The 13,038-nt window shown below is 39.2% G+C and overlaps 1 protein-coding gene across 25 annotated transcripts in view; it reads left to right on the top strand.

Moving 5' to 3' along the window:
- Positions 1 to 13,038, top strand: part of MAGI1 (membrane associated guanylate kinase, WW and PDZ domain containing 1) — a 683,941-nt gene that overhangs the window by 560,557 nt on the left and 110,346 nt on the right. For all 25 annotated transcript variants that reach the window (XM_058288880.2, XM_058288885.2, XM_058288884.2 and 22 more), the window contains one exon: positions 11,602 to 11,808. In XM_058288880.2, coding sequence (XP_058144863.1) covers positions 11,602 to 11,808 — 207 coding nt within the window. The remainder of the gene's footprint in view (positions 1 to 11,601; positions 11,809 to 13,038) is intronic.

The following is a 13,038-nucleotide window of genomic DNA, read 5'->3' as shown; positions in this document are numbered from 1 at the left end:
TTAAATGTTTTGTTTTATTTTCAAAGAAGCTTTAGATTACATAAATGTTACATTAAAAACATAAGAAATTCCCATGTCCCTTGCTCTACCCCTCCCATGCTTTCCCACATTAGCAACATCTTTCACTGGGGTGGTATATTTGTTACAATGGATGAACCCATATTGAAGCATTGCTACTAACCATGGACTACTGTTTACATTATAGTTTACGCTCTGTCCTGCACAATTTTGTAAGTTATGACAAAATATATAATGGCCTATATCCAACACTGCAGTGTCATGGAGGACAAATTCAGTGTTCCGAAAATGCCCCCATATAACACCTATTCTTCTCTCTCCCATCCATCAGAACCTCTGGTTTAGCCTAATTTTAAAGATTAGAAACGTACCCTATCAGTATTTCACAGCATGATTCAATCTGGCTACCTCAACTCTCCTGCCAGAATCTAGCATAGGCTAAAAGCTTGAAATGGACAATCTCATTTGTCCTTATAGCAACTGTGTAAATGACAAACCCTTGGAATCCCAGTTTTACAGATGAGGACAAAGACTTTTTTTTTTTTAAATGGTTGAATGACTTGGCCAGTGTCACACTGTGAGTGGTGAAGCTGGGATCTGAACCTCTTCCAGGCTCTTTACCACTACAGCATACTGCAACTCCCAGTGCTGCTCATGCCTTTAACATTAGGTCAACCACATGAAATTGCTCTGGTAGATATCAGCAATTTCATGTGGTTCAGCCTGATAATATGTACATTATCTATCTCTAGTCAATCTTAACCTAATTTCCAGAAACAGGAAACCACTATGAAAACTGGATTAGAAATCTGCAAATCATTTATTAACTTGAAAACTGAGGGTATATCTAGTTATAGCATGCCAGGGCTGCTATGACAAAAACCACACAGTGGGTTGGCTTGAACAACAAAAATTTATTGGCTCAGAGGTTGGAGGCTACAAGAGTCAGCAAGGCCATCTTGCTGCGGGTGTTGGTAGTGTTTTGAGGATGGCAGCCCTCCGTCACATGGTGATTGCTCGCCTCTCTGGCTTCTTTTGACTTTGGGCTTCTCTTCCCGGCTTGTGGTTTCTCTATCTTCGAATTTCTTCTCGTGGGTATCACTCATGATCCTATCTAAACTTCTCTTTATAAAACCTCTAGTCATTTGGATTAAGGCCTACCCTGATTCAATTTACTGTCTGCAAAAGGTCCTATTTACAAATGGGTTCCCATCCACAGGAACATGGGGTTAAGATTTGAACATGTCTTTCATGGAGTATATAATACCATCTCCTACTAGAAAATCTACACATAGTTGTCAAATTAGGTATAATTTTTATTTTCTGGATATTCACTTCTATCATAAACTGAGAATGTTTATGTTTTCATTTATTTTTAAACAATAATAGTTCAATGAATGTGACTTCAGTTTAAGGGCACTGAAAAATAGTGATATGATTATAAAATTAGGATAAAGTTAAAATTATTATAAAAGTACCTGGACAGAACTTTTTAAGAGCAATGCTTCCATAACTTCTTGAGCTACCTTTTGTCTGTGATTTTAATTTTTGAATTTGAAATATTGAATAAAAAAATTAATCACTGTAATATCCACGATGTTTTGAGATAGTAGTGATTGGAAAGAATTAAAATTAAATTCAGTGGAGATTTATCTATTTATTGTTCACTGCAAAGATGTTCTTTTGTTTTGTTTTTAAGATTCATTTTTATATATTTCTCTCCTATTCTCCCCCCCCCCCATTGTTTGCTCTCCATGTTCATTCATTGTGTGTTATACTGTGTCTGCTTGTATTCCTGTGAGGCAGCACCAGGAATCTGTGTCTCTCTTTGTTGAGTCATGTTGCTGCGTCAGCTCTCCATGTGTACAGCACCACTCCTCGGTGGGCAGAGCTTTTTTCACACAGGGTGGCTCTCCTTGTGGGGTGCACTCCTTGCGTGTGGGGCTCCCCTATGTGGGAGATACCACTGTGTGGCACGGCACTCCTTGCACACGGCAGCATTGCGTGTGGGCCAGCTCACCTCACATGGGTCAGGAGGCCCTTGGGTACTAAACCCTGGACCTCCCATATGGTAGGCAGACACCGTATTAGTTGAGCCACATCCGCTTCCCTGTTGTTTTTCCATAGCAATTTTACTTTCTTAAACTTCACAGATAATCTGCTTAACTAGACACGTTGGTCTAGTTACAACTTGAAGGAAACACAGCACATCCTTTGATATAACCTCAGTAGAGATACAAGATGGATCTTGGTTCATGTGTGTGCTAATTCTTTCTTGCTCTTTCTTAACATATCACTTTCTGTGAAAAAACTGCAATGACTGAGTTGAGTATAAGCCATCAGAATGTACTTATCAAATTTCTACCTGGTAACCTTCAAATTCAAACCCTTCAATCTGTCGTTTTGGAATTTATGTGTTCAGAGTTTGCCTGCTGACGTAGACCACTGTCAAAAAAAATTAGGTGTGTGTGAGTGGGGGGAGCCAAGATGGCAGCAAAGTAAGGAGCTCCTGGAGTCGGATTGTGCTACATGGCAGTTAGTAATCACCCAGAGTTCTCTAAAGCACATATTTGGGGGCCCCAGGAGACCAGAAGAGTATTCTCCAACATCCTTGAAAGTATGGAAGACGGAGACTGCCCATCTACAGAGAAGATTTGTGAGTAGCAAGCTGCCTCAAGAGCTATTCTGTGTCTGGATTTGGAAGCACCATTTCCCAAAACACAGGGAAGGAAGATAGAGTATGGTACCTCCTTCAGCTACTGATTAGTATATTTGGTGGACTGAAGTCTAATCCTAGGAACAGCTAAACCTTGAGCCTGTCCAGGTCAGAAGGAGGCTGTTAGGGTTTAAGCCTGTCTAAATTGAAAAGAGTCCACGTCTGGTAAGCACCATTTTGACTCTGCCCCAGGCATAAGGGAAAGCCTGGCTGACTGAAAATCCAGCGAAGTTAGGGACTGGCTTCTTTCCACCAAGATCAGACTGCAGCCTTAGCCTAGGCTCCAGCCCCACCTCCAGCAGAGAGGAAGCTGGCGGGACCTGCACCAGGCTTTCCAGGAACTGCAGGTGCCTTCCATGGATGCAGACAGAATAGTCGGGCACTCACGTCTGCATCCCTGCACCCCAGTAGGATAGGAGAGGACCGGGGTATCCTCGGCCTCTCCAGGAAACAGCAGATATTTTCAGCCCGCAGGAACTGGTTTGTTAAGTGCCTTTGAGTCCATCTGCACATCTGTCCCCCCATAGGATAGGAGGGGGCTGGTGTTCCTTCAGCCTCAGGGAAACCACAGGTGCTTTTGGCTTGCACAAATCTGACTATTGGACATCTGTGGTTCTACCCCCATCCCCAATAGGACAAGAGACAGACTGTGTTTGCCCAGCCTCTCTGGATAACTGCAGGTGCTTTGGCCCACACAGCCTGGACTGGTGGGTACTTGAGGATCCACCCTCACCCCCCAGTTGGAAAGGAGGGAGCTGGTGTTTGCATAGTGTTTACAGACAATGGCAGGCAGTTTTGGCCTGCATGAACTAGACTGTTGGATGCCTATGGATCCATCCTTACCCCCAGTAGGATTGGAATGGTCTGGTGACTCCACAGCCTCTCTGGACAATGGCAAGTACTTTGAACCTACAGGGATAGAACTGTTGGGTTTCTGTGGATCCAACCTCATGCCCTAATAGGATAGGAGGGTGCTGGTGTTCCCTCAGCATCTCTGGGCAAAGGCAGGTATTCTCGGCCTAAAGGGACTGAACTTTGGGTGCCCATAGAACCACCCCCACCACTCAGTAGGATAGGAGGGGTCTTTGCTTCCACAGCCTCTCCAGGCAACAGCGGGTACTTTTGGCCTACAGGGACTGAATTGTTGGGTGTTGGTGTTTCCATAGGGCAGAAGGGACAGTACTCCCTGAGCCTCTAGGGCAACTGCAGGCATATTCATCCCACATGGATTAGATCGTTGGCACTCCAGAGGGTCTATTCCCATCCCTCTCAGGGAGGGGACTGGTGCTACATCAGTTTACCTAGGCAACTGTGGTAATTTTGGACCCACATGGCAGAGATTGCTACCCACAACTATAGCTCCATCCCTGCCCACGGTAGCAGAAGAAGGGGTGTGAAACTTCATCAGTCTCTATGGGCAACTACAGACAGTCTTGTGCTGCCCAACTTGGATTATTATACACAGCTGCAGCTCTGTCCCTACCCCTGACAGAGAAGAAAGGTGGGAGAAGTTTCATCAATTCCTGGGGCAACGTGGGCAGCTTCAGCCTCCATAGCTTACAGCACCAACTACATCCTTGACTCATACCACACAACAAGCAAGGGAGAAAAGACAAGAAAACCCTAAACTAAAGGGAAAAACTGCACCCAGAATAAATACATCTAGCAAGCCAAAAAAAAATTACAATCCATACCAAGAAACAGGAAGGTATGGCCCAGTTAAAGGAACAAGATAAGCCTCCAGATGACATAAAGGGGTTGAGACAACTAATCACAGATGTTCAAACAAATCTCCTTAATAAATTCATTGAGATGGCTAAAGAGATTAAGGATATTAAGAAGACGCTAGGGGAGCACAAAGAAGAATTTGAAAGCATACATAGAAAAATAGCAGACTTTATGGGAATGAAAGGTGCAATAAATGAAATTTAAAATACACTGGACGCATATAATGCAGATTTGAGGAAGCAGAAGAAAGGATCGGTGAGCTTGAAGACATGACCTCTGAAAGTGAACATACAAAAGAACAGATGAAGAAAAGAATGAAAAAAATTGAACAGGGTTTCAGGGAACTAAATGACAGCAAGAAACTTGCAAACATTTATGTCATGGGTGTCCCAGAAGGAGAAGAGAAGGGAAAAGGGGCTGAATAGATATTTGAATAAATAATGGTAGAAAATTTCCCAACCCTATTGAAGGAAATAGATATCCATGTCCAAGAAGCACAGCGTGCTCCTGTCCGAATAAATCCGAATAGACCAACTCTGAGACACATACTAATCAGAATGTCAAATGCCAAAGACGAAGAATTCTGAAAGCAGCAAGAGAAAAGCAATATATAACATACAAGGGATACTCAATGAGATTAAGTGCCAATTTCTCATCAGAAACCATGGAGTCAAGAAGGCAATGATATGATATATTTAAGATACTACGAGAGAAAAACTTAAGCCAAGAATTTTATATCCGGCAAGATTATCTTTCAAAAATGAGGGAGAAATTAGAATATTCACAGATAAGCAAAACTGAAAGAGTTTTTAACAAAAAGACTGGCTTTATGGGAAATACTAAGGGGGGGAGTGTTATGGCCTGAAAAGAAAAGACAGGAGATAAAGGCTTGGAAGAGAGTCTAGAAATGATGACTGTATCAGTAACAGTATTTGAAAGTGTCAAAAGAATGGTAAAAATAAAATGACAGTTAAAACCCAAAGGTCAAAATGTATGGAATAAGAACTGCCTTTACAGTGATAACATGGAATGTTACTATATTAAGCTCCCCAATCAAAAGACAGACTGGCAGAATGGATGAGAAAATATGAGCCAACTATGTGCTGTGTGCAAGAGACTCACCTTAGACCCAAGGATAGTAGTGGATTAAAAGTAAAAGGTGGAAGAAGATATTCCATGCATGCAGTAACCAAAACAAAAAACAAAAAAACAAACAAAAAAAACCTGGGGTAGCTATACTTATATCAGATGATATAGATTTTAAAAGTAAAACTGTTATTAAAGACAAGGAAGGACATTACATATTAATAAAAGTGATGATTCACTAGGAAGAAATAACAATCATAAATGTATATGTACTTAACCAGGATGCACCAACATACATGAGGCAAATAATGGTAAAACTGAAGGGAGAAATAGATAGCTCACCAATAATAGTTGAAGAATTCAATACACCACTCTCAGTATTGGATGGAACATCTGGGCAGAGGATCAGTAAAGAAACAGAGAAGAGAGCTTGAATAATATGATAGATGGAACATCTGGGCAGAGGATCAGTAAAGAAACAGAGAAGAGAGCTTGAATAATATGATAAATGAACTAAACGTAATAGACATATATTAGGTTGTATGTCTATTGGACCCCAAAGAGAAAGGATATACATTATTTCAAGTACTCATGGATCTTTCTCCAGGATAGACCATATGTTGGGTCACAAAGCAGATCTCAATAAAATCAACAAAATTGAAATTATGCAAAGCACCATCTGTGATCATAACAGAATAATGTTGGAAATCAACAAGCAGCAGAAAATGGGAAAATTTACATATGTGGAGATTAAACAATACACTCAGATAATCATTGGGTCAAAGAAGAAATTTCAAGAAACATCAGTAAATATCTCGAGATGAGTGACAATGAGAACACAACATATCAGAACCTATGGGATGCAGTGAAGGCAGTGTTTAGGGAAAAATTTATAGTCCTCAGTGCTTACGTTAACAAAAAAGAAGAAAGAGCTAAAATCAATGACATACTGCACAGCTGGAGGAACTGGAAAAATAATAGCAAACTAATCCCAAAGCAAGAAGAAGGAATGAAATAGCAGAAATAGATGTAATTGAGAACAAAAAAACAATAGCAAGAATTAAAACCAAAAGTTGGTTCTTTGAGAAGATTAACAAAATTGAAAAACCCTTAGCTAGAATGACTAAGAAAAAAAGAGAGTAGATACAAATAAATGAAATAAAAAATGAAAATGGGAACATTACTACTGACCCCACAGAAATAAGACAGATCATAAGAGGATACTATGAACAACTTTATGCCAAAAAGCTAGACAATGTAGTTGAAATGGAAAAATTCCTAGAAACATACAAACAACCTACACTGACCCTAGAAGAAATAGAAGACCTCAACAAACCAATCACAAGTCCAGACTTTGATTGAAATAGTCATCAAACAGCTCCTCAAAATGAAAAGCCCAGGACCAGAAAGTTTTACAGGTGAGTTCTACCAAGTATTCAAAGCATTCAAAGAAGATTTAATACCAATCTTACTCAAACTCTTCCAAAAAATTGAACAAGAAAGAATGCTACCAAGCTCATTCTATGAAGCCAATATTACCCTAATACCCAAGCTAGATAAAGATATTACAAAAAAAAGAAAATTGAAGACCCATATCTAATGAATACAGATGCAAAAATCTTCAATAAAATACTCGCTAATCAAATCCAACAATGCAATGAAAGAATTATTCATCATGATGAAGTGGGTTTTATACCAGGCATGCAAGGGTGGTTCAACACAAGAAACCAATCAGCATACTATACCACATTAATCAAAGAAGAAAAATCACATGATCTTATCAATTGATGCAGAAAACGCATTCGACAAAACCCAGCATCCTTTTTTGATTAAATAATACAAAAGACAGGAATTGAAGGAAACTTTCTCCACATGATAACAGCCGTATATAAAAAACCACAGCTAACATTGTACTCAATGGTGAAAGACTGAAAATGTTCCCGTTGAGGTCAGGGACAAGATAAGAATGCCCATTGTCACCACGGTTGTTCAGTATAGTTCTAGAGGTTCTAGCTAAAGAAATCAGGCAAGAAAAAGAAATCAAAGGCATCCACATTGGAAGGAGGAAGTAAAATTTTCACTATTTGCAGATCTAGAAAGTCCTGAAAATGTCTACAATTGTAGTGCACAATCTGAGGAGGAAGTCAGGGAAAAAATTGCATTTACAATAGCAACTAAAAGAATCAAATATTTAGAAATAAACTTAACCAAGGATATAAAGCACTTGTATTCAAAAAGCTATAATGCATTGCTGAAAGAAATTTTAAAAAGACCTAAATAATTGGAAAAACATTCCATGCTCATGAATTGAAAGACTCAATATCATTGAAATATCAATTCTGTGCAAACTGATATACAGATTCAATGCAGTCATAATAAAAATTCTACCAGCAACTCGTAAACTAATGGAAAACACAATTATCAGTTTATTTGGAAGGGAAAGGGGCCCCAAGTAATCAGAAACATCTTAAAGAAAAGCAAAATTAGAGGACTCTCACTTCAAGACTTTAAATCATGTTACCTAACTACAGTGGTAAAAATAGCATGGTACTAGCATAAAGATAGAAACAAAGATCAATGGAACTGATTTGATGGTTCAGAAATAGACCATCACATCTATGGTCAAGTGATTTTTTTATAAGTCTGTCAGACCCATCCAGCTGGGACAGAATAGCCTATTCAACAAATGGTGTTGGGAGAACTGGATATCCATAGCTAAAAGAAAGAAAGAGGACTCCTATCACCTTATACAAAAATTCACTCCAAATGGATCAAAGACCTAAATAAAAAAACAAGTAAAATAAAGTTCCTAGAAGAAAATGTAGGGAAACATCTTCAAGACCTCATGGTAGGTGGCAGATTGTTAAACCTTACACTGAAAGCCTGAGCAATGAAAGGAAACATGGATAAATGGGACCTACTCAAACTTAAATACTTCTGTGATTCAGAGGACTTCATCAAGAAGGTTTAAAGGCAGCCCATTCAATGGGAGAAAATATTTGGAAACACATATCTGATAAGTGTTTGAGTTGTATGATCTCTTTATATAGAATGGAAATCAACAATAAAAGAGCAAGCTATCCAATTGAAAAATGAGCAAAAGATTTAAATTGACATCTCTCCAAAGAGGAAAAACAAATGGCCAAAAAGCACATGGAAAAGGTTCCATATCACTAGTTATTAGGGAAATGCAAATCAAAACAGTAATTAGGTATCATCTAACACCACACAGAATGGACATTTATTAAAAGACAGATAAAAGTAAGTGCTTGGAGAGGATGTGGAGAAATAGGAAAACTCCTTCACTGTAGGTGGGATTGTAGAATGGTGCAGCCTCTGTGGGAGACTGTTTGGCATTTCCTCAGGAAGCTAAATATAGAACTGCCATATGATCCAGCAATTCCTCTACTAGGAATATATCCAGAAGAACTACGCACACTGCTGTGAACATCTGCACACTGATGTTCATAGCGAAGTTATTCAAAATTACCAAAATTGGAAACAACCCAAGTGTCCATCAACCAATGAATAGATAAACAAAATGTGATATAGACATATGATGAAATACTATGCTGCGGTAGGAAGCTATGAAATTGGGATGCATATGATAACACAGATGGATCTTAAAGACATTATACCAAGCAAGGTAAGCCAGACACAAAAGGACAAATATTGCATAGTCTTTTTAATATAAAGTAAATAGGAAGAATAAGCAAATGGAGTTAAAACCTAGAGTACAGGTTACTAGGAGATATGAAAAGGGTTGGGAGGAACTGCTGATCCCAAATGTATGTAAAAGTTTTAATTGACTTGACTGTAAAAGTGTGGAAATGGAGAGAGTTGATGGTAACACATAGTGAGTTGCAGCTGGTTTGTAAATGAGATTATGGCTGAAAAGGGTAGTCTAGGGAAGTAAATGTCAGTTGAAAGAAAGGTAAAGAATAATCTAGGGACTGAATAACACAGTGAACCCAGAGGTGAATGAGAATTGTGGTTAAGTGTGCAAATGCAAGAGTGTCCTTCTGTGAGCTGGAGCAGATGTGTATCACTATTGGAGGGTGGTGGGAATGTGGAGAAGCATGGGAAAACAACAATTGGTGTGACCTGTAGACTGTTTTTAACTGCAATACTATACTATTCTTGCATCAATGCCAAAGATGTACTGTGTTGATAATGGAGGAATATCGAAAAAGTATGCCAAATGTGCATTATGGACCATGGTTGATAGTAATTGTCTGATGATACTATCTCATAATCTGTAACAAATGTTCCACCACAATGTGGTGTGTTGATGGAGGAGTGTTGTATGGGAATTCTATGTTTGTGCATGATAATTTTGTAAGTTTACAACCTCTGTAATAAAAAATATATATTTTTTAAAAAGCAAGTATGTATATTCATGAGTTTGGTGATTCATTTAAAAATTTTTTAAGGGAGTATAAAGCCCTCTTCCCTTAAAAAAACAAAAGAAATTTTAATTGTAAGTCTCAAGCTTAATGGAAGCAAATTCTTTTTTTCTTTAAGATTATTTTCCCCTCCACTGCCCACCCACCCCAGTTGTCTGTTCTCTGTGTCTATTTGCTGCATGTTCTTTGCCTGCTTCTGTTGTTGGGGGACCACCTGCATGGCATGGCACTCCTTGCGCACATCAGCACTGCGCATGGGCCAGCTCCACACGGGTCAAGGAGGCCCGGGGTTTGAACCGCGTACCTCCCATGTGGTAGACGGACGCCCTAACCACTGGGCCAAGTCGGCTTCCTGGAAGCAAATTCTTCATCACCTGTGCGTGTGTTTGATGTGGACCAAGAGTGTATTACCGTCTTCTTGTGTGTTTTATATAATTATTTACAAGGGGGTGGGATCCTGTAGAAGAAACAGCATGTAGAAGTTTTATTTTAATTTAAAAATTCTGCTTTAGGAAGCATAGAATTACTTAGAATTTTTGAAGGACTCAACGTAATTTCTTCTGTTCCTGGCCTTACTCTACAAGACACAAAATAGTGAATGGATTAATTAGTGTCTTTCTAATGTTGATGTTTTTTTATCATGTAGTATGACTATTAACTGATTATAAGCTGTGTTTTTCAAACTTTGGTTATCACAATTATCTCCATAATTTTGTCCCTATCTGAATATAATGTCTATAATTCACTTAGTGCTTTCTTTACTTTTTCAATTAAGTTTTCAAAAGGAAACTGTTACACAATTATCACTAACATTTTTTCAATTGGTGAATTTCTTATTAATAAAATCTTTTTAAACTTAAGCAAAAAAATTCAGTGTTGGTCTTTAACTTCATTTAATATAAAATGAAACTTTATATTGCTACCATAATTTGCTAGTTAGATTTTTCTAGTGCAATGAAAAATATGTGAATCTATTACCAAAAAAAGCCATTTTAAATGCAAGAATCTATGCGCACCACTCAGTGGGACCCTGACCAGACTTTGGGGAAAAGTAGCTGAAAGCAACGATGGGCCATTCCTAAAATAGTGACCTCTAAGGAGTGCCACTATCGACGGAGTTTTCAGTTAAGACTTGGGACGGGTTTGTTCCCACCCCTCCTGACCCTAGGAGTCAAGCCTGCCGTTCAGTTAAAAAGGTGCCAGGTGGTGCTCACTGTCGTCCTCTTTAAGTACTCTTGAAGAGTCCCCTTTTTAAGGGGAGGTTACCTCAAAGTTTTAGGCTTGTAAGGGTGTGAGACTCACTCTAAATTGGATTCAGCATTATGCTAGTGCATATATGTAAAAAGGTGACCCATTGAAATTCAAATGTAATGAGGATGTAGTTTTGCTATTCAGCACTGCCGCCTTTGTTTTTAGCCCTCCTAGGCTTATATCCATACAATGCAGGTTTCCTCTCTGCCTCTTAATTCAGTGTCTAGCTGTGTAGGAAACATCTTTTCTAAGGCACTCCAGAAATGAAATACAACTTGTTTTGGTTTTCCAGGTTAATTTTTTTTTTTCATGTGCCGAGAGATTTGGATGGGAAGTCTTAGGGGGAAAAAAAAGTATACTTTTTGAAACATGCAAATGTGTCTCTCCATCCCCTAGGAAACTATTATGGGACACCCAAACCTCCTAGCCAGCCAGTCAGCGGGAAAGTGATCACGACGGATGCCTTGCAAAGCCTTCAGTCTGGCTCCAAGCAGTCAACCCCAAAGCGAACCAAGTCCTACAATGATATGCAAAATGCTGGCATAGTCCATGCAGAGAATGAGGAGGAGGATGACGTTCCTGAAATGAACAGTAGCTTTACAGGTAAAGACCAGAGCATGGTTCCCCTCAACAGCTGGGGGAAGGGGATGGTTGGGAGGCCTTCGCAGAGCATTATGAGAAGGTTGCTATTCTCAGGGAATTCACTAGCATTACCACCGTTCCTGCTCTGACCACTCACACAGTACTTGGGGAAGAGGCGGTCCTTTCCGTGGTCTGTTTTTCACACTTCTTCACAAGAATGTTTTAACTTTACCCAAATATCTTAAAGGAGCTAAGTGAGAGGAAAATGTCCCCAAAAAGAGTAGTCAGCATTGTTTCTTTCCCTTCAAAATGATATGTATATTTGTGTTTTATTCATTTGTTTTCTTGGCCCTGAAATATTTCCATAGTTACAGTTGAGTTCTTAGAAAGAGAGATATGAGGATTTGTTTAACAGCTTACTATTAGTTGATACTGTATGCATAGCGTTGACAGCATCCTTTCACCTCATACCTTTGTAAATGGAGGTACAGTAGAGTTATATGTCCAGTGAACTTATGCAAATTTTACTATATGCTCTAACCGGAGAAAATATAGAAAAATAATAAATACTCCAAGATTACATCTTGCACGTGCATTCTATAATAGATAGCATTTATTGCCAAATGTATTATATATTTATACATACATTCAGGGTTATCTATCCCCTTACTATGGCATGCTGTATTATCACTATTATTTCTTAGGTGGTACCAGGGATTGAATCCCAGACCTCATACATGGGGAGCAGGTACTCAACCCCTGAGCTGTATCCGCTCTCCAATGAGAGTTGGCTTTTCTGATTGCTTGTTTTTAGGAGGTTCCAGGGATTGAACCTGGGACCTGTACGTGGGATGCAGGTGTTCAACCACTTGAGCTATATCTGCTCCCTTGTCATGCTGTGTTTTATGTAAAGGGACCTTAAAGGACAAGGCCTCTGGGTAAGACCACACTGGTTGGGTTTTGCACAACTGCAGAGGGTCTGTTCACAGAGGCCATGGTGTGTGTTCCCTGGGTTAGTGCAGTGAGGCAGGCGTGGTTCAAGAATATTTTTCACCATACGAGGGCTTGATTTTATGTACTAACTCACATGTAGCAACTGCTTAACCTATGAGTAACTCTGGTCTGTAATGTGATGACTTAGAAGAACATCTTGTTTCTTCTGTTTTTCCTATATTTAAATTTTTCATTTACTGTTCCAGTATTACAGCTATGTATGATTTCTCCAGTTTCAGCATATGAAATCTTTCTTCA

The sequence above is a fragment of the Dasypus novemcinctus genome, chromosome 26 (genome assembly GCF_030445035.2).
Source record: "Dasypus novemcinctus isolate mDasNov1 chromosome 26, mDasNov1.1.hap2, whole genome shotgun sequence".
NCBI classification, from domain to species: Eukaryota; Metazoa; Chordata; class Mammalia; order Cingulata; family Dasypodidae; genus Dasypus; species Dasypus novemcinctus.
Note: the sequence above shows the minus strand (reverse complement) of the source record. Positions and strands in the feature narration are given on the sequence as shown.